General features: G+C 40.9%; 1 protein-coding gene across 1 annotated transcript in view; it reads right to left on the reverse strand.

Moving 5' to 3' along the window:
- stpg2 (sperm-tail PG-rich repeat containing 2) overlaps positions 1–21,211 on the reverse strand; it is a 53,600-nt gene extending 32,389 nt beyond the window's left edge. Inside the window, exons 1-10 of the mRNA XM_076731631.1 lie at positions 21,106–21,211; positions 20,526–20,629; positions 19,960–20,127; positions 17,834–17,992; positions 14,483–14,598; positions 13,061–13,172; positions 9,448–9,555; positions 3,099–3,252; positions 1,947–2,110; positions 1,582–1,674 (exon numbers count right to left, since the gene is read on the reverse strand). Coding sequence (XP_076587746.1) covers positions 1,582–1,674; positions 1,947–2,110; positions 3,099–3,252; positions 9,448–9,555; positions 13,061–13,172; positions 14,483–14,598; positions 17,834–17,992; positions 19,960–20,127; positions 20,526–20,629; positions 21,106–21,211 — 1,284 coding nt within the window. The remainder of the gene's footprint in view (positions 1–1,581; positions 1,675–1,946; positions 2,111–3,098; positions 3,253–9,447; positions 9,556–13,060; positions 13,173–14,482; positions 14,599–17,833; positions 17,993–19,959; positions 20,128–20,525; positions 20,630–21,105) is intronic.
- Positions 21,212–23,242: the final 2,031 nt, after the last annotated feature.

Consider the following 23,242-nt stretch of genomic DNA (forward strand, 5'->3'; position numbering starts at 1 on the left):
ACCCTGTGTCACACAGGGAAAAGAAATCCAGCTTTCACAATTCAAACATGGTCACTTTTTCAAATGTAGCAGCATTGTTGCAGTTATTAATTGCTGAAATATAAATATATAAATATTAAATATATATATATAAAACACAGGTCTAGCAGTCTGAAAGTGATTCACTCAAACAGCAGCATTTGATCTTTGGATGTCACTGAAGATGAGCTAACAGATAAGATACTGAAAGCTCCTTTAATTTACACTGAGCCTCCAATTATGTTTGTATACTATGGAATTAAAATTGTTTCACTATTATGAAGCTAAATATACACAATATGAAACCAAACAACTATACATGAATCATGAATCAAAGTGTCTATTTTGATTGCAACAACCTCCACTTTCATTGTAACCACTGACGTTTGTTTTTCGCTTTCATGTTTTTGTTTACACAGTTTGTGCGATTTTGCATTTTACAATACAGTTTCAGTTCTGGGAAAAATTCCCCATTGGCCAAAAACTTTCAGAGTAACAGGTCAAAGGCCTGTAAGTGCAAAAATTGATACAAACTGTATCAGAAGTGAAACTGAAACTTTCAGCAGCATACATGAATAAAAATGATTGCAAAATAGAAACTTTAAGGAGTGAAATGAAAGTGGATAACATTGTAGTCCCAAGGGGCACTTTTTATGATAAAGTGTAGGTTTGGCTGTTGTTTTGGTTTCAAAATATTTTTATTCTCTCTCCATTACATTTATTTCATTTGACACTTGAGTGATTTGGTGGAATAATATCGAAACAATTGTAATTCCATAAAGATCTGTCAATCTTCACTTCTTTGACAAACATTGTTGAAATTCAGGTCACTGAAGGAAAGTTACTCTGAAGAAGTCGGCAGACTTCTGAGGTTTAGATAAATGAGTCTCTGTGAGGCACTCTTGCGTATCATTGCCTTAAGACTGATGCCCAGCGGTACCAGAAATACTCAGATTTTTTCTTTCTTTTTACTATTTGCGATATTGATAAATAAAAAAAACAATATCTTTACAGAATATCTCTTTAGTTTTAGCCAGTGATTGAATAAAAAAGGGAAATAATTATTTTGAAATACAATTCAATGAAGCTATACTTAGAAGTGGAAAGAGTCTGTATTAGGTTCATATTAATATCAGATTGAGAGGAATGAAGTTGGGAAAGTGTGCAAGAAAAAAGAGCAAGAAAGACGGCAGCATAAGGGAAAGGAACATGGGTTAGGAAAGAGAAACTAATTATCATGAATTGTGACCTGTTTTCTTCAGCATAAATAAGCATTAAGAGGAAGAGGAAAAGAAGGAAAGAAGCAGTCAAAGAAAATTAGCTGCTGGAAAAACAGGACCCTTGGCATAGTGGGTCAGATGCGACCACTGCGATGGCCCATTTATGAAAGTAAGAACTTGGCATGTAATGCTGTTTTACTCCATCTTAGACTCTTCCGTTAAGCAGGATTCAACAGCTTTACAACAGAAACATGTTGTGAGGATAAGAACAACTGAGACAAAGACAACTGTAAGGGAAACTGGGAGCCAAAGAGCCAGAGGGAGTAGGGGGAAAGACACTTACTTTAGCCAGTTGTGATAATGCCAGACGTTCTGTGGCTGATTTGAAAACCGCTGTGTTCTGCTTTTTGTAGTGCTCCTCGGTCTTCTTTTCTGCCTGAACGCAAACAGCATTCCCAGACATGTGCACACACATTACAATTAGGATTTGAAAGTTTTCTGTCAAATAATAACAGAACTTTATATCAACTCAATATTTACTTATGCAGCCCAGAATTGCAAATCACCATTTGCCCTAAAGGGTCTTTACAATCCATACAGCATAGCTCACCCTCTGTCCTTAGACCCTCAAGCTTTATACTTGAGCTGTATTATGATCAGGACTTTTTTTAAAAAAGAAAGAGCAACTATATAAATGCATCTTACTACCTCATACTGTCCTGGACTTGGGGCATCTATGGATTCCTTGTTGTGGAAGATGCAGCTGCGTTGGGCAGTGGAGCCAAAGCCTCCCTTCCTGGTCCTCTCTAAAAATGCCTTTTTAAAACTCTCCCGGGCTAATCCATGCTCGAACACATTGTAGGACCCTGGACCTGCACAGGGCACAGAAAAGTGGGGTTATTGTGGGTATTTGTGCAGAGTATGTGTTTAAATAGTCCTTTCACTGTCCTGAAATGAAATAGTTCAAGACAAGATCTTGAAGTGCTTATTTTCCCTAATACCTATCAATTCTGTCCAAACCTCCATTGTGATGCAAAGCAATCCACACAGAGGACACAAGACATCAGACACATGCAGCGTAGGTGTAACTTTGGCTTTGTGTCTTTCATTTTTGGCAGTGTGTGCAGACTTCATACAGTGTTGACTTACGCTGAAAATAACACATGCACTACACCTGCGCCTCACAGAATTTCATACGGAGACACTTGTGTGTTTCTGCTATTTTAATTGTTGTCTTCTCAGCAGTGCGCCTGCTTTGGTGACAGCTTGAAAAGAAAATGCTCAAAAACACTGAAGAATGGTTCTCCATATCTAATAATGCAGTGTCAGAGAAAGGCCTGTGTACTGCACCTTAAGAAAACACTCAATTGAAAGACACATACATATAGATACGACGATGGAAAACACAAGTAAACATAGAAATGCAACAATATGCAAGGCAAAACAAATGAGAAACAACAGAAGACGTCCAGTTTGGATTTCATAAAAATTTAATTTTTTTTCAACTGAAGTTTTTGCACATAATGTGTATGATTAAAATGCATAGTAACGATGAAACAAAGACTCATTTTAAATGAACTGTAGGCTTTTGCTTCCACTGGAATTTCAAAGGTGAGATGCAAGACTGGATGTTTGACTCATACCTCTACAACATAATGGTTCACTCCTGGGACAATACGAGCATACACACACATACACACATTTTAACCATTTATTTATGTGCACATAAAAGAGAGCTCTGTACAAGGATGTAAGCATTGGAGGTGCAGTAGGGGAATATCATTTTGAATAGCATCCATATTGAACACAGCACAGACCGGCACACACACAACCACACATGCTGATGACATGCATACTGACCTGGTGTGGAGCATTTTTTGGGAGTGAATCGGACTGCGGTGATGCCAAATGGGCTTTTCTTCACTCCTGTGGTCTTCTTCAGCAGCTCCAGGGCACAGCGCGGGTCATTATATACACCAACAGGGGGCGTCACTTCTTTCGCATGGCTAAACCTCTAGTAAAGGGACATAAATGGTAATGAGACAGATGAAGGTTTGGTTAGAATATGAGTGTGAGAGAACATGAAGGAGGACAGAGACTTGGAAAAATGCATCTGAAGTCCCAAGCAGACAATTAATAGCACTTTCTGTTGATGATGACACTCAGATCAGCACTGTTTGAAGATGACAAGCACCCCATTAATTCTCACTAACCCGTGCTCATCTGGAACAAAACAATTAATCCAACTGTGAATATCTGCCTTATCCACAGGAACAAAACATGGCAGAGCAGTGTATCTCTTCACAGTCAGAGACATCAAGCAGAAACATAACCCGACCGAATATAGACTAACTGCCCACATGCAGACAAGACAAAAAGTCTGTAACCACACCATCAGCATTGGGAGGGTTTACTGCTCATTACATAGCAGAAAGCACAGTTGGTGGACAGATGAAAACTGGAGCTACAACTTTGAGGTATTTGAATCAAAGTGTTTGTCTGTAGGTTCAGCCTGACATTGTCAGAGCTAGCTCAGGTTTGATCAGTCTAAGGCGCTCTTTTCAAGCTCTACCCCTGCTCTGTTCAGGTCACATAGGATGAATGGCAGCAACGGAAAAGATTCCCATGGTAATATAATCACTAGACGGGTATTCATAGCATCTGCCTTTCTTACTAATAGCGGCTGTGCAAGGAGAATGGACAATAATCAGCTGAGAAATGTTTATGGCTTGGGTTTCTAGAGTGGTGGTAAAAAACGATATGCATTTTCAAACTGTGTTAGCATTGAATCATCATCAGCATCTGTATCAAATTTCATGACATGACAGATTGTTGAGTTTGGCTTTGTGAACTTGGCACAGTGTTTTGAAAAGTCTGGATTCAAGAGAAAACTCTTTCACAATTCTTTGATATTTCAGTCTGGACTAAAGTGATGGACCGATCATCCATCTTTCCAACAGACTGATTTTGCCATTCATGCCACTTGCTGCTGCTTTGCAATCCCAATTGCATGCATAAACTTGAAAACCAAAACAGTGAACTGAGAGAAAGCAGAAAGCACAAAAAAGAAAGAACCGACGAGAAAAAAGAAAAAAGAAAAAGAAATAGCTGTATGAAACAAAGAATAAAAGAGAATAAAATGCATACAGCCAGAACAAAGTGGTGAGATGAGGACAGAGAAAATGAGATGGCGTAAACAGCATCTGCAACTCCAAAATAATGATGCACACTATCAGGTATATAATGTTCTTTGAATGTTTTGCTGATATCAGAGCTGATTCAGTGCTGTAACTGCTTGGCAGCTTCACTTCCAGGGTATAAATGTGTTTATCTGATAGCCTATTGTAACAACACAGGCAATCAAGGAACCGAAGCAGATAAGTTGCCTTTTCAGTCAAAATAACTGAAGGTGAACTGCGTTTCAATGTAGCTCTACACTTCTCTGCAGCCTCTCACGACTGAACCATTCAGCGGGTTGTTACTGAACACACCAGAGGAATAAAAAGAACTTGATTCCTACAAATACCAGCATGTCCACATTAACAACACTATGCTCCCCTCCCCCGACACACACACACACACACACACACACACACACACACACACACACACACACACACACACACACACACACACACACACAGAAACACATGCACACTGTTGTGCTTCCATCAGTTCTGGGGACATTACATAGACTTACATTCACATTTCCTGGAGACTTATCCTAACCATAACCATAAGCACTACTTGCCTAACCCTGACCTGAACCCAGGTCTTCATCCTAAAATTTAATGATTTACATTATGGAGACTTGTGTTTTGTAAGGAAGGTGAGTCCCCACAATGTGAGTGTGCGAACAGATTTATGGCCCCACAACGCGAAGAATACTTGGCCACACACACATATTCACACACACCCACGCACATACACACTTGTGTTTCCATCACTTCTGGGTGTATTGCACAGACTTACATTCATTCCCTGGAAATTTCCCCTAACCATAACCATGACCCTCATCCTAACCTTAACCCAAGTCTTCACTCTGATTAACATCATGGGGAGTTGCATTTTGTCCCCATAAGGAATTCGAGTCCCCACAATGTGACTGAGTTAACGGATTCCTAAAGTTACCTTAAGAACGTCTGAAACATGAAATAATTTGTTAGTTTCCTGAGAACAACTGATGCAAGATTCTCAAGTTCATTTGATATGCATGCGTGCGTGTGTGTGTGTGTGCACGAATGTGCGTGTGTGTCATAGTTGGCTCTGACCTAATTTCCCTGGCCACATGCTGTGTTCGTGCGTCGACCCTGTGATGTCGTCACTGACACCCACCAAGGAACTGTGTGTGTGTGTGTGTGTACACGCACGCACATGTGTCACAAGTCATCTCCGATGCAGAACTGAGAGCGACAGTTTTCTTAGATCTTCGTCTCCCTGTGAGTCCGGTTCCATCTGACACTGTTACCCTGCGGAGGGATGAAGAGGAAACGAGGGAGCGAGGGAAGGAGGGAGGGAGGGGGAGATAAGAGGAACAGCTGGAATCTTCCAGTTCTTGCCTCTTCCCCTCCCTTTGACTTCCCAATTTCCCAGTATCAAAGCATTAATATGACACTTTGTGAAAACATGCATTTTCCTCGACTCTCCTTGCCCTTGCTCCCCCACTCGTTCCCCATTTGCCTTTTTGTTCCCTCCTTTCCATTTCTTCATTAGCTCCTACTCTATTATCTCTTTTATTCTTGATATTTTTTAAGGTTACAAGACTCTTCTATTTCCCTCATTTATCATTCGATTTCCCTTCCCTCTACTCCTGTTGCCGTTTCCTTCTTCTTTCTCCTCATTTATGGATATTTTTATCTCTACTCCATCCTTTCTATTCATATGTTGATTCATCCTTGAGTCCCTTGTGTCCCTGGAGACCATCTTCCCTATTAGTGCTCCACAACCTTTTGTAAGTACATATATATAAAAAAATCATTTTAATTTATAATTTGGGAGTAAATGTTAAAAGCCGCACATTTTTAATAAAAATCATGTGCTGTGGATTTTCTAATTTTTATTCATGAATGCAGGTTGCCAAAACATGAAGCTGAGGACTTGAGTGAAATGTTGAGCAAATTGATTACTATATATTATATACTGTGACACTGGCACTATCTCAGCTATAAATAAAGCAAGCAACCTAAATCTACTGACAGCCCTGCAGTATCTCCACCCTCTCTCGTCTGATTCCCATCACTTCAGTATGCTCAAAACCGCGTTGGCCATATTCTAACATGCATCTCCCTACATCAACACACAAGTCTAATTTGACTTAACTGACACTGGCTTCCTGTTCACTCGCGCTTTGAGTATTAAATCCTCACATTAACCTACGAAGCTGGTCATGGATCTCTATTATCTCTGTGACCTCACTCAGACGTGCACACCCTGCGCCCTCTGTGCTGAAGTAGCCTACCCATTCTCCACCAACCCCGCTCAAAACCATGGGCAACAGAGGCCCCAGACTATGTGGAAGGCTCTGCATGAAGAGCTCAGGATTGAACCCAGTCTAAACAGCTTATAGAAACTACTTATAGCACACTTTTTTCAACACCTGATCAAAATCGGCCAGACAGTTTTTCTGTATCACTATCTGTACTAGTTTGTATCACTGTCTGTTGGCACTTTAGATGTAGAGAGCTTTACAAATACAACAAATTATTATTCATGTTATTGTTATCAATTGACCTGCATGCGCGCGCACACACACACACACACACACACACACACACACACACACACACACACACACACACACACACTCACATTCCTCAGTGATAATGTTACAGGATTGTCACACTAACACAGCATGAGACCACACAAAGAAACTGCAGTCATACAAAATCTTTTGCTCAAGCTGAAACTTTTTCAACCAGTGGGGATGCATCTTTGCCTTTTTGTGCAGTCCAGGGTGGATTTGTGCCTTCGCATTGACTTACGCACACTGCCTGTAAATTTCTCTTCACACTTAGTCTCACCTCAGCTAAACAGTGGAACTGAGGCTTTGTTTGGTTGGACACGAGGGCACTTCTGCTATTTCTGTTGTTCCATCACTCTCTGGCCTCATTAATCCACATTAACAGACATTAAGACCTTTTGTCAGTGAGGTGCCCAAAGAGGCGTCTTGCATGGATAACATGTTTGCTTTGGCCATGATTTTCCTTGAATGTTAAGTATTTGTGTTTGTATGTGTGTTTGTATGTGTGTTTGGAAATGGAACAACAGGAAGCATAACAAAAAAAATCCACCTTTAAAATAGATGATGCATCAATCTAAGTCAGTGAGTTCTATAGACAAACAGATGCGTCCATGAATAAGGCTTTATCAAAGCCAGTAGGGCAATGTTGGATTGACAGTTGGACACAAAGACCAGTTCTACAGCTGACTTTGAATGAACACGGTTTGTTTTGGCCTTGAAACAGCAAGTCTTGTAACTCCTTCCCGTCTCTTCAAATGCTCACTCACTTTCCAACTCAAACACTTCTCTCAGTCAGTTTTCCTCTCAGCTCTCCATTTCCTCCTCCAGCTACACCGCTTTACGTCTTCTTCCCTTCCTCTCATTTCTCCTTTTCGACTAAAAGCTCAATAATTCAACTGTGCATTACCAACATTTTTCATTACCTCATAACTAATTTTACATAGGCTGAATCTTGTTTAAATGGAAAGTGCAAATCAATGATTGGCAAGTTTCCAACAAATGGGTAATATATATAATAACTCTTACAGTTTGAATGTCATCTGTGTGTGTGTGTGTGTGTGTGTGTGTGTGTGTGTGTGTATACACGTGTATGAAAATGTGGGTGTGTTCATTTGACATGGCATTTTCATGTCAGCAGCACTCGTGGAAATATCTGTTTTGTGTCTATGTGTATATCTGGCTGTTCTATGTGTATGTGTGTGTGTGTGTGTGTGTGTGTGTGTGTGTGTGTGTGTGTGAGCATACGCTGTCACATTGTGCCTGTGTGTCAGAGTGGTGATTAAAACATCATTCAGAGAGTTTCACCGGAGTGAATCAGTGGGGCAGTGCCACAGAGGAGTTCAGCTATTCCTGAGACGTAAAACTACACATTTTCACATCCTTCATCTCCAGTCCTCTGAGCCTCTTAATAAACTCATCTTCACCCCCATCTGAAGAAACCCTCCACTCTCAGCGCATCAATTAAACAAGCAAAGCCCGACTCAGTGTCTTGGATCTGTAGCTTAATCTTACATATTCCATATTAAAATCCAGTCTCCTTTGAGAAATTGTAAAGTGAATATATTAGCCTCCCATAGATTATGTGTGAGGAGTCTTTTCAATAAGGTCTGATTGTTTTCTCTGTGTTTAGTGAATTATGCAGAGCAACACCACTAAATTTATGGCTCTAAATGTGTTTATCTTAGTCGGTAAAATCAACATTTGTGCAGAATGGGGCCTGATCTGTATTATTACAGCAAATGTACAAGAAAAAGATGTTAGATTAGTTTTAGCTATACATAGCTTCATGAAGTTACACAGCTACTCGTTACAAACAGTACAAGTTACTGCTGTTCTTCAAGCAGCACTAATCAATATTTTTATATTAAATAGGGATCAAATGACTATGTGCAAGGTGACAGGTGTTGCTCCGATAAACCCACTGTACACTTCTTACTCAGCACCAAATGGTACGCAGAAAACGTCAGCGATAAGACGGCCGGTGTCTGTGGGGTCGGGCTATTATCGGGCTGATATCATGTAGTCTGAACCCAGAATCAGTGTCCACACAACTAAAACAAAAAAATAACAATTTTAAATAATATTTAATATGTTATCTTTTTCTGTTTTTTATTAATTTCTACTGTTTTTTGTATATATCAATGCACTCTGGATGTCATTATCAAATCTGGCAGAACCAGATGGTGACAGTGGAATGACCAAAATTATACTTCCTAGGAACAGATCACTGTAGTTCTGGAGTCTACTGTTGAATGCATGCAGACATTGAATCAATACAATAGGAGGGTGAAAGCAAAAACACAAAAATTGAAATAGGCCCCGGTGGACAAAAGCAGTGCCATGGTTGCAAGAGAAAGAACCTGCTCTATATTATACAACCTAATTCACCTGAAAATGCACCCACAGGCCTGCACACAAAGGCCTGAATGACTTTACTGTGAACTGCATCTAGTTCTGTTTGGTTGGTACCTCAGTCTGAGAGAGGAAGGGGCAGGAGAACTTGGACGGGTTCCCACCGGACATCACAGGCTTCTCAAACTGACTCCTGATGTGATACTGACCTGGACCAGGAACTCCCTGAAGGGAAGCAGAAAACAAGAAATACACATATAGATGATAATATCTTTAGTTACATCCTTTGTTTTGGTAATATCTTCTTATTGACACAACTGCATGACAAGTGATAAAGAAGCAAGCCTGAGGAAGCAAAAGAGAGTCACTGACAGCAAAGAGGTGAAGAAGACAGACAGTTGCTTTGATTTCTTTTTGTCTTCAAGGTAATTGAAGGGAACCTGGAGGTGAGGAGAGGAGGAAGTGGAAATACTATTATGAAGATGAGTTGAATGAAAGACACAGCAGAGAAAAATGAAGAAATGGCAGATGATTGAGCAACTTGTGAAAACACAGAAAAAGCATAGCCAAGAAAAAGCCCTTTTCTTTCTCTGCTCTGCAATGAAGTCATTTACATTTAAAAAACAGACAGCGAGCGGGAGAGGAGCGTGTGTGCATGTTTGCTCCATTCAAAGCCATAGGAAACAATCATGTCATGTGCCAACTCAAGACTGCTGCACCAGTAATTATTGTATCTCGCAAAGCAGTTAACAACAGCAGACCTCACAGTCACAGAGGTGCTGACAGTGAGAGGCACGGAAACACACATTCCTTAGTCTAGGGCCAGGACATTTCAGCATTTGTGGTAAACCCACAAGGTTGCCGGGCCAGAGGTGCTTTAACTAGGTCTGCAGTAAAACAGCACGGATTTCTGTGGAGATTGTTAGCAGTTACACCCGAATCTTGAGGGGGAACAGTGTGGAATTTCAGCACAAAATGTCTTCCCCACGCCTTAGGACAGCTCAATTTTTATTCATGAACATTGACTGCAATGTGTTCTTGCCAGACACAAGGTTCCTGTCCTCCGAATCTGAAATGTCACATACAGAAAAACAGCATGTTGATGTACCATAAAGCTGCCACTGACTTTTCTTAAGACAAAATGTAACAGATTTCTGGGATAAAGACGCAGAGTGCAACACCACATATGCTGCTTCAGCTCTGTGCTCGACCTGGTTGGTGTCAAATAAAGGTCATTACGATTTTAAGCTAGCTAAATTCTGGAAAACTTAAATGTGTTCTCATGTGTTTCACACACACAGGTTTCTGCTTAGTATTTGCACTGATTGTTCACAAAAGCATCTATGTTGATATATTTTAGCTGTTCTACAACCACATATCTTGTTCTAAGGGTGACACAACCTCAGGCTTTGACATTATCTCTGAACACCTTTTTACAAGCTCAAACACATAATGACCCTTATTTAAGGCTGTGCAAACACAGCATAGACCCAATAGATTTAACTGAACATACTGTACAACAAATACATCTCAGTGGTTTGCTCAGCTTTAAGGCAGGTAATCCGAGATCCAGTGTTAGACAGTTGTGCCAAGTTCTTTTTTTCTTCTTTTTTCCCCTGTGGGAGCTTCCCCTTTTCTAAGAATAACAAGTGCTGCAAACATAACAGCATCATCCATGATGATGTTAACGTGGAATTCGCAGCATTTTAAAGATGAACTGACAGTGAACTTCACATTTTCAGGGTAATGTTAGACATTTTTCTGTTTTTCTTTTGATTGCAGGGACACGATAATGGTTTGTTAAAGTGGTTTGTTCAGTTCTTGCCCTTGCCATGTCAGAATGTCTATCTAATGGGAAAATCCCACACACAGACTCTTAAACTCTATGGGATGCCAGCAGCCCCAAGCCATTAGAGGCAGACTGTCTGCTGATCTCTAGGAAGTAAAGGTGTTTGTCCTGAGTGTCCCCGCTGTGGGTAATGACCCATCTGGTCAGTGGATGTGTGTGTGGGAGTACATGCGAGTTGAGGTGTCAGGTACTAATGATGACGGATGGGGGTGGAGCCATCACGGTAGGGGGTCCAAATACAGCATGGTGTACACATACAACCATACACAGAAGGCAAAGTTGTTGACTCAAAGTCACAGGATGAATTATTGTCTTTTCACTCATTGGTATTTATAGCCCATTTTACTAGCCATGCATTCTACAAACAGAGGTAAAACAAATGCAATAAAACACAATGTATAATGAACAAAGCAAAAATAAAAGAACTAAAACATAAAGGAGAGGCAGCAGAGCAAAATGTACAAAGAACGACAGGACACCAAGATGTACAGGCGAAGTTGCGAGTCCTTGACAGGAGGGATACGTTCACCTTTCTCTCCACAAATCCAGTCCCACATTTTTCAGACTCTGCCTCGCCCACTCTAACCCCCCGACCGCAGGAATAAGGCATCACAAAGCATTACTCTGGCAGCACACTCAAGTTCATATGCAGGTGAGTAACTCCCCTCAACTCAACTGGCTCCAGCGTAGCAATGTGTGTTTGTATGTGTGTGCGGCTGCCAGAGTGTGATTAGAGCTTATGTTCTACTGCCCTCTATGGGCAAACAGATGAACTGATGACTTAAAACAAGAGAGGGAGGAGGGGTTGAATCATTTCATCTTAAATCGACTGTACTTGAGTAAATCCAGAATAAATCCAAAGTACTTACCTTGACTCTGTTCTCACTGTAAATCACAGTGATCTATTATGATTCATTCTCAATCGGCAGTTTTCAAATCCCATTGTGTTAATATTTTATCTGAGTCAAAGTGTGGTGAAGAAGGAAGACAAGATGTTTAGCTGCCAAAGAGAAATGATGTCTGCTTAGGCAAAAAATACTCACAATTTAACTTTGAATGGCTTACTGTAACCACCACACGTTAAAATGGACAGAAATTGTTAACACATGACGGTTTCAGTAACTGGCAGGAGCATGCGAGCAAACATTGTACATGAAGTACAACATTACTGATTCATAATGTGGTTGTAATAACCCACAGTGTACTTCAAATTAAGCGTTACAAGCGTTGAGTTACATCTCTTGCTCTTACATTTCAAGACCCCAAGACTGACAACATATTCAGATATTTCTGAATATACTAACTACAAACTAATGACAGGTTCTCAGAGTTTCCTGGCTCTCTCTGCGACAGAAAGAAGCAAAAAAGCACAGATAAACCCACTAACACTATGTTCCCAACACCAGACAGACAAAGTTCGAGACTAGCTAATGAACATCGAGCCAAATATTTACCTCAGGAGTGATAGAGGGCAAAAAAGAATGAGGAGGAGAGTGAATATCGGACTCACATTCATCAGGTGGGCAGAATGACTCCAAATGAATGCTATTATTGCTGTTATTACTGCTGCAACAGTTTTCTTACACGTTCTCCATATCAACTTTAATAAGGAGATAATATGTCAATGCTGTCTTTGTAGCTTGTTGTGCTGCCCCAAGTCCCCAAAAAAATCCAATAATGCAGTTTTTAATTGCCACTTGCTGCCACAGCGGCAACAGTTACATAGGCTCACTTCAAAGGACTATGTCCCCCACAGGGGCAGAGCTTGACGCTGATCCCAGTCCGCTAAAGTTTTTATCTCTTACACTTTGCCTTCATCTAAGCTTAGCATGTATAGCGCAACATGGACACAAACACCCACCAACACAAGCGCATACTCGCCTTCTTTTCCTCTTGCTTGGGCAGCAGCTCATGGTAGCGAGGGATGATTAGCTCAGCTCTGTCTTTCTGCTGCTTTTGAAGATTCACATTCTCATAGCGCGTTTTAAGGTTTCTGAGACAGACAAAGACAACAGCAACGTCTTTGAGACAAGAAGACACAGACAAGCACACTGACGAGATAAAAATAAGGGGGGGGGGGGGCATGCAAAATATAAGAGAACAAAGTAAGAGGAATGGGGACGTAGAATATATTGAATAAGAGGGGAGGAGATTCGTGTGATGGAACAGTGAATAGGAAGAGATAAAGCAAAGACAGATGGGAGTAGAGGCCCAGAGAAAGAATAAATGAATTAGAGGCGGAGGAGTGAAAAAATTATTCTGTCAGCAACTGCAACAGGAGTAAACACGGCATTTTCAGTCAATTTGAAATGATTCAAATAATCACGTGTATGAAAAACATATCTGCGTTGGCATGTTAATGTCTGCCTCCACTTACGCGTATACAGTCTGCCTGCTCACATGAGCACTTTCACACGAACGCTATTACTCTGTCCATTCCTTTATGAATACTGTGGCTGGGCTGGATGTGTGCCCACAGATGTAGAAGTGCTTAGTAAGGCCCATTCTCTGAGGCCATCAATAGAAATGCTATGTGAGAAATGTCAAACATAATGCCCCGGCTGTATGATCAAAGTAATATTTCACATTGGTGAAACAGCTTCTGTTCAGCACGGATCTCAGTAAGAGCTCAAAAGCAGTGAAATGCTAAGATTAGATGCCCTGGAGAACTGACCTTTTGACTCTTAACCCATGCTTCAAAATGTGAATTCATTACGGTTTTTATTTCAAATACATGCATTGGTTATCAATATCAATATCCCAGCATCACAGATGATGCCACATTCTTGTTAAGTTAGGAAAGTTGCTAAGGTACTGCTAACTTCAGCAGTTCCTGTAGTGAGCTTAAATGGCAACCATTACTTTGTTCGATAATGAAATAATGCTGTTGTCCCCAAATGGTTTAAATTAAATCAAATTCAAAAGTGAAAGTGACAGTCTAGAGCAATGGTTTGACACTGTGGGCAATATGTTTATTCAATTTCTTGCTAAGGGTCAGATGCAAATATCAATACCACTCTGATGTCTGGAGGGTAAATACAGTTGTATAAGACTACAGCCAGCCGCTGGTTAGCTTAGCATCCCATACAACCAAAGACAGAGCTAGCTAACGGTCTTACAAGCTGTTATATTTACCAGACAAATCTGAGCAAGGTATCAGCCTTTTCATCAAACTCAAGATGTCAAAGTGTTTCTTTAACATTTAACACCGCTGCTGGGGCCACTGTTAGGTCAGCACTGTTGTTCAGATGCCACTGCCACCAAATATTTATTCAATACTGTACCATGTCATGTGATACTCACATCTGAGGGTCATAGTGTCCTGGACCCGGTCCCTCCTCCACCATCACCTCACCTCTCTTCCCTTTCATGCTGCCAAAGTGGACTCCTTTATACTTCTGTGCAGAACTCATCGCTGACTACAGAAAGAGAAAGAGTGAGGGGAGCAAGGATGAGAAAAAGAAGATGACAGGAGGAGGGAGACAATGAGATAACAGGAGGATAAATGCATGAACAAAGAAGAAGAAAACAGAACGAACTCATTCACACTTATCTGGTTTCCCTTCCAGTCGGGGCTCATGGAGTTAGGACTGAATGAAATGTGGAGTCCAGCCAAATGTCAGAGTATGTCAGAGATCTAGGGGAGACCCTCCGTCCTTTCTTATCTCTATGAGTTTTACAGCCTGCTTCCCCTGCCTCCGGCCTTTCAGATAGGACCAGCTCACTGTGCAGCTTAACAACAGAGAGAGGCTACGTCTGGAAATAAATTGGCCAGCTGTCGCCAAACACATTTTAAAGATATTAGGTGTGAGATTTTCTCAAAAATATATTGCAATGGTGCTGCTAAGAAATAAAAAAAGTAAGCACGACTACTGGACTTTGAATCTTCTAATCTCTCTTTGGAACATGTAACTTAGCCTTTAGCCATGCTAGTGAGTCAGTGAGGCTGTTCTCAGACACAATGGTGCTTTGAGCTGAATGCTTAAGTCAGCATGCTCAAAAAAAAACTATTCTAGCATTGCAGATATAAGGTTTACAAAGATGCTAAGATATCATTTATTGTGCTAGCATGCCATTTGCTAATTAGCACTTAACACGTCAGGACAGCCTCCATTAGTTCTGCAGGTACTTTATGAATTTCCACACATAACAGCGCTACAGGAAAAGTCAGGGGATAACTTCAGTCTTTCGGCCTCGGCCTGTCAGGATCAAGACACTGCCCTGTTCTAGAGCTATGCCACTAGTATGCTACACACAGCAGAGAGAGGTATATGGGGTAAATATGAATTGAAACTTGAAACTAGGATAACTAAAATGTTTTTCTTGGAGGGCTTCCACTTAACAGTTCGGCTCTCAATTGACTTCCATTCACATTCCTGACACTGAAAGAAGTCTGCTGCCTTTCACTCCAAGATGAAAACACCTGTACTAAAATGAGACATTTACAAGTTCTCTTACTGAGTCAGAAATCAAAGCATCTTAAATCCTTCCCTTTCATTTCTAACTTTTCCTTGACCCAAACTGTCTGTGTCTATTCTGTGGCGCAGGCCAAGATAGGACGGGCAGGGAGTCTGAAAAAGTTTCTCACTCCATGTGGTGTCTGTCTCCTTATCTCAACTTCAGCAGTGACTGGAGGACAAGATCTGAGGTTCTGTCCCCTGTGATCTACCAATCCAGTTTTGAGGAGGGTAGAAAGGAAACAAGGATGTTCAGATGCTTCAAGTTAAAAAGAAAAACATAACTGTTCTGCTTGGCACGCAGACGCATACAAGCACCGTGATGGTATCGCAGCTGGCACTGAGTTCACGTTCACAAATTGCCTATTTATGTCCAGGAGAGCTTTTAAAAGCAAACAAAAACACAGCGACTGGGTATAAACATATTCATTCAGCTTTGATAAAATGGAATGGCAGGCTATTTATTATTTAAATGAGAAGAAAAAAGTCGACCATAAATAAAAGTTTATGTCAGCGGGCTCGTGCATGGGCAGGATCCTGCAGGCTGAAACTGATTTCCTACATAACATAAACACAACACAGTATGGGTTTGAATCAGATTCAGGTTCGATGGAGAGGACAGTCTTGCTCATGTGTCCAATTCCATTTCCAGTCTAATACTAGATTTCTGGGGATGGGAATGAAGTTATTATTAACATAGACTCATTATTAGGAAAACAAACTTTGTGGCTGACATATGGTTAACAAATTAAAGGGAAAACCTGCAGACATGGGTGAAGAAACAAAACAAATGAAGGCGCTTCCAAATTCTGGAACGCATTTTATCACTTACATATCATATTTTGCCAGCGACACGTGAACTGGGAAACCTTGCTTTGTTTTTTCTCTGCATCATTGCCAACCCCAGCCTCACAAACCACACTCGACATGTTGAGCATGCAGTGCACAGCAGAAAGATGATGGTAACAAACATGTGATTCCTACAGCAGATTTTGGTGTGTGTCTTTCTAAACTGATTCAGGTCCTCTGTCTCCTTCATACTAACACTATCTGGGCTCCATATCACCATCTGGCCAGCTGTGTTATGATAATAACCCAATCTAATAGTACACAGTCTGAACAATATATCTCTTGGTGATACTGTTTCTAAATTGTGTTTTTCATTGCATTATTCACAGTATTTTTTATGTATCAGTCATCATACATGAATGCAGCAATATTTCTGTGATAAATCTGTATCTGCCAAAAACTACTCACTAGTCAAACATATTAGTGTGTCTCTAGTTCTGTGCACTAAGTTGTAAGTATCAGTCGATGCAGTTAAGCAATTGTTCCGTCGCACAGATGTGAGTCATAAGTTTAGGGTCAGTGGATAAAACCGATTAAGATGTTTTTGTTTTTCTCTGTAACATGCTCTTTTGATTTCTGTCTAATGCCTTATCATTCAAAGGCCGGCCCAGCCACTTTGAAGTAACGTCCTCAGACAAGCGCTTAATTCCGCCTCTCCACACTTTTGAACTCAGTCGGTGCATGGGCCGGGAGAAGCGTTTGAGTTTAAAGAAATGAGTGTGTCAGATGGGTAGATGGGGGGAAGAAGGCAGACAGAAATGGAGGCTGAACTTTCAAAGGGAGAGCAACAGAAGTTGAGATGGAAAAAAGAGCCGTGGATGGATGCACTGCTGATAGCCCTAAATCACAGCGGGCCTCTGTGCATGCGCCGGTGTGTTGACACAACCTCGGCCAACACTCAAGGACGCTGTTGACTTCCTGTGGTCATTAACAGATGAAAAATGACTTAATTGAGAGCCAGACCAGCAGGCGTGTGCATTATTTTAAGTGAATATTGTAATATAGCTTGAAGAATAATTACTAATGGCTCTCTTTGTTGGCATGTAAAATGGATGAGCGTTGGTGCGCTGTGGCTTTTTTAAAGTGGAGCTGCATTCATTAGCTATGGAAATGGGTTTTGGGCCAACTGAATGGGATGGGGCGGGGGTTCAGTGGTGCATCAGATCTGCCTCACGCTAATGGACCTCGCCTCGCGGGCAGAGTAAGTACACTCAGACACACACTCGTACAGACTAATGAAAGCACACATGCACTCACAAATGAACACTTCACATTGTCAGATGGATGTACATTGAAACCTCAACACGAGTGTGCACGTGTGTGTGTGTGTGTGTGTATCTGTCCTTACCGACAGTGGACTGTAGTATGCTGGCCCCAGGGTTGTGTCCCTGGGAGGGGGCTGTTGCTTGCTGAGTACACCCAGGGCGTCCTCCTCGTAGCCATAGGCTTGGCCCGGGGAGGGAATGGATGGGATATCTGACTGACGAACCAGCCGGAGACTTTTAGCCTGCAGCCACCGGGAGCACAGAAAGACAGGGAGAGTGGAGCGAGAAGTCAGGGTTTGCGATGGAAAGGATGCCCTGGATTACAAAGTAGCTGGCCACTGCCTGGAGCCAACGGAGCGTGAGACTGAGGGAGGGACAGAGAGAGAAGGAGCGAAGGGAGGCAAACGATAAGACACAAAAAAGGAAAAGAGAAAAGGAGAAAGAAAGACAGAAAGGACAGACATCCGAAGTGGAGGAAAATGAACAATATCTGCTGAGGGAACAGGCAATGAAGGCCATCTCAGTCAAAATGCATGAAAGCTGTCTATTAACTTTCTATAGCTGGAAGTATGGTGTGTGTGTGCGTGTGTGTGCGTGTGTGTGTGTGTGTGTGTGTGTGTACGTGCATGCATGCATGTTTGTGTGCTCTTCAGATAATTACAGCGAGCAGAGAAGGTGGAAAGTGTGAGCATAATCTCTCTCTTTCATGACTGGTCAGGTTTCAGTGTTTCACATGCTCTACTCATGGTACAAAGTGAGCCAATCATTGGTATCAGTCTAGATCAGATAAAAGCCCTGAGCTCAGTGTTAACTAAAAGCTTGACTATGTGTGCATACGCTGGGTATATATTTAACATAGCGGGCAAATGGAAAGAGCAACTTAATATCATCTCAGTTCCCTGCGAGGTTGAATTTATTATGTTTCAGTACTATAGCATCACAGCTGATGAAGCTGGAGGCGACTTGACATGCCACAATGTCCAAAATTCAGGTATTTAAGGTATTTAGTGCCCTAAATTATTTTTTGCCAGCTTTGTAAGTGCTTTGTCTTAAATTCTCAACTCACCTGAGACATTATCTTTCAAAGCAAACAAGAGGGAGGTTCGCTGCCAACCTTGGGTTTACAAAGCCACAGGGCTCTCCTGTTTGTTCAGTCTGATGAATAGCAATGATCCATGTATTTAACATTTCCATATTCGAGACAAAGGTGATTGTCAAAGTTAAAATCAAGTTTACATGTCCCTGCAAGACTCTCTCCATTTGGCATCATTACAGTTTTAATCCCCATGGTCTCTTCACGAATCGCGAATTTGTCCCTGAGCAGCATAAACGACTGTGGTGCATATGAGAGGCTTTACATTGTAGGAAGCGAAAGAATGTCTGACTTACGAAGGACAAAAGTTGTCATATTCTATCTTTCCTTTGCTTCATCCTCCACATTCAAAGTACGCCTAACTGAAAGCGATACATTTTCAAATGTTAGAGCAAAAACACCAGATGGTGTTCTTTTTATAAGAACAGAGAAGTGACTGCTTTGACAAAAGTCTAGAAAAACTGTTTCCCTCAAAGGTTTTGAAATATCAGCTTCTAATTCTCATAGATTGGTGTTAAGGGATAAGGTACTGGCAAGGTGCTGTCTGCATGTATTGGCAGAGACCACGTTTGGAGGAGGCGCTGCTATTCTTATGCTTCATTTGAGAAATGGCATAAACCCAGCACACCACAGTTCACAGTGCTGAGGAGAGTTTCACAAGTTGTTGAATTGTTTTTGTATGTATGAAAATATAAGTTGTGAACTATGTGTGTACGTGTAGTGCTAACAGAACATGAGGCACTGCCCTGGTTAGATGGGACCAGAGGGAAAAGGGTGACCTCTCAATAGCACTGAGGAATATTTGGGTTGAGTGTCAGGCTGATAATACACAGGACAAAAGTATTTGATTGTTAAGAGCAGAGATACACAAACTAACTAGGCTGCAAACCTAGACTTGATGCCTATCTTCACTTTAAGCATTAAATGACTTTTTGATCCATATTGGATCTTGACCAGGTCAAAGTAAGAGTTTTCCACATGTATACCTTATCTATACAGACGACATACTGTGGCTTTTATGCAACATAAATAGGATGAAAGGAGAAAATTAATGATAAATAACTTTCTGTAGTTTGACTCTTAACTCTGTCCCCGTAACTTCACCCATATGCCAACCATTTTCCTGCCAAGCGTCTCAGCCTTTCCCGCATCAGCCATCACAGCCCCGAGCGTGTTTCCTGAAGCAGGCAGCACATTGTAGGCCCCGGGGCCCGGAACCGTCGACACCACCTCCTCAAAACGCTTGGAGCGGTTCTGGAGACTGCGGCCACCATGGATGTTCAGCTGAAGGGACATGGGTTCAACATTGAGACAAGCAGACATATTGTAGGCTGCATCCCCTGCCCTCCTAAATAATAGTTTTCTTTATTTTAACAAGAGTTGCTGGGTACAAATTACTTGTTATGCAAACAGCCTTATCACAATATTGATTGTCTCTTCTCTGTTGATAACTAGTGTTTTATATGGGTGAAGCAGCAAACAGCCAGACCACCACCATCATTAAATATTCACAATATTTCCATATTCTATATATCTATATTTCTTTCTTTCTTTCTTCCCTTAGTCTGACCTAGCATTCTAGTAAGAAATCCAGCCTCGCCTTACTCTGTATATGGCTCTCATTTACGCCCAAGTCTTGACTTAACTGCATGAAGCAAAAGGCTGTCTCTGACCTACAGTACCTTGACAGGTGAAGACTCATAGTGTCCAGGTGCTGGTGTCCTCTCACTGGACTCGTTGACTACTGACTGTCTGCTGGTCAAGGACAGGAAGGGAGCATAGCCATCTGCAATACGGAAAAATCTTAGAAAGGTGAATATACAAGCTGCAGTAGTGGTTTGTAAACACTGCAGCAAATGGACAAAATAACAGGAACATGACATTTATAAACCTGGCCTGTTTTATTTTGTGATTCATCTGTAGGCTACATAATCTACACCTACCTATACATTATAAAGTTTGACTGCTGTCATCTTTCTAGGAAATTAGCTACTAAATAATCTACATTTTGACTGTATAACTTTAAGAACTCACGTTAGCTGAACTTGCTGTTTTCCAGCTAACGTTAGCGTTAGCATTTTGACATCCAGCATAGCTAGCTAGGTTGATTTGAATAGTGTACGTTAGATAACATTTAACGTTACATTACATTTTGGCCAATTTTCTCTGGAGACAAAAAGGAAAGAAAAAGTAACAGGCGGATTTCTCGGGTAAACTAAAAGTTTGTCATCCAAGCCACACTTGTAATTAACTGATTCCTACCTGATATTTTAGACTTGCGCTGGGTGACATCGTACGATCCGGGGCCAACCGCAGGTGAGGTGCCGGTTGGTGTCATGAAGGTCACTCTTGGAGCTCGGTCATACATTTTATCTTACCCCGCCTTAAACAGACTGCAAGCTTAACTAAACGGCACAAAAATTAAATACAGTTCATTCTTTACCGTATTAGTCTCCCCTTATGTTAAACATTCCTTCACTGCTCTGTTTACGTACCGTCCCATATGCACTCAGCGTTGCTTAGCGTGCGTCGTTGCTTGGATACTACGCATCATGACACAGCGACTGGTGTCAGAAAACAAGAAAACTAAGTGAGGTCAGTACTCAGACCTTAGAGTAAAAACATTAATACCATAGTGTAGAAATACTCGGGTACAAGTGAAAGAGCTGCATTCATAAGTTGACGTGACTAAAAGTTAAAAAGTATTAGCATCAAAATACCAAAAGTAAAAGTACTCATTATGCAGAATCATGACCCATTTCAGATTAACATGTACAGAACTATTGGATTATAATTATTGATGCATTAATGTGATCATCACTAAAATGTGGAGCTCGTTTTAATGGCTTTATGCAGCTTAATCTATAATAATATATTATCATTTACTTGCTAATTATATTTTGTATCAACAGTCTGAACCTGCAAAGTATCTAGCAACTAAAGCTTTGAAAGAAATGTAGTGGAGTAACAGCATTTTCCTCTAAAATGCAGCTGAGTAAAAGTATAAAGCAATGGAAAATGGAAATACTACATAATGGAAATATAAATAAAATGGTGATGTCCTGTACAAGCACATTAAAAGTTTAAAAAGTAGAGTACTTGAGAACTTACTTAGTTACTTTCCATCGCTGAGTAAAGTGAGGTACAAAAATTTAGGCCCACAGGATATCCCTATATATTCTCTACCACCTGTATCACCTGAACATTTTTGTAACTAATAAAATGGGCTACTATTATTACCATAAATGGTTTTGCTCATATATTTGTGAAAACATACCAGAATAAATTTTCACCTACTGCAAACCATCTTACAATTAGGTTATTAAACATTTATCTCATGTATATTTTAATGGTAAGTGCAGCCATCATCCAATCCTCCCATCTAGTGGGTGACTGCGACTGTATATTCATCTTTCTCTAAAATGAGCCAGTTAATGTTCATTTAAAGAGAACTAAACACTCATGTTTCTGTGATTAAAGACATTTCTGCAACACTGCTTGCTCATTTCTGTCGTAAAAACAACTGTTCCTGCTTTTGGCCCTATTGTACCACTCTTGTCACCACTCCCGTTATCATTATTTGCAGTCTTGACCTACTTCCTCCTGCACCATTAGCCTGCCCCAAAATGTAGTCAAGATTTGGATAATGAGAACTCAGGGGAAGGCCATCCAAGTAATAAGTGCCTCTCTGGAACAGCAGTGAACTGCATCTTTATTTGAGCATCCTGTCATGTCTCATAAGCCAGAGGTTTGGGCTGTGCACTTGTATTTGATTTAACAAATGTTATTAATCCCCAAGAGGAAAACCTAGTCAGACACCAGGCCATCCAATAACACAATAACAACAGTAATAATTATACATATACAGTGGAGACAAATATTGCATTTTCAATGACATGATAACTGTAACTGTACTGGACAACTTGTCACTGGTGCACTAAATTACAATGATCAGTGCAACAGAGATAACGTGAAAGTCTATCATTTCATCACAAGCTAAAATGTTAATCAGTCATCCATTTGCTCCAAGTGACATCCTACTGTCTGAAAACTTGCATTACAATTTATCACCTAAGACTTTCCTCACTTTTATATCAGCACACAGCAGAAAACTTTTACTAAAACTGCACCAAATCAGGTTTAATTGCAGACAGTAATCATGTGTCTAACTGATTATGCCCATCAAAATTCGATCACTTAGACTTTGAGTTTATTAAATTACCCATTATTTTGGGTAGTAATTTAATTGTGTAGCTGCAGACACACATGTGGAGACAAATCTTTGTCATGATGTCCAGGAAACCAGAACAGAGATCTGGATGGGCTGGATGGAAACAACAATCAGAGGGGGGCACTGAGACTACCACCACCTCTTCATCACTAGAGGGCAGCAGCTAGC

This window comes from Chaetodon auriga, chromosome 5 (genome assembly GCF_051107435.1).
Source record: "Chaetodon auriga isolate fChaAug3 chromosome 5, fChaAug3.hap1, whole genome shotgun sequence".
Taxonomy (NCBI): Eukaryota; Metazoa; Chordata; class Actinopteri; order Chaetodontiformes; family Chaetodontidae; genus Chaetodon; species Chaetodon auriga.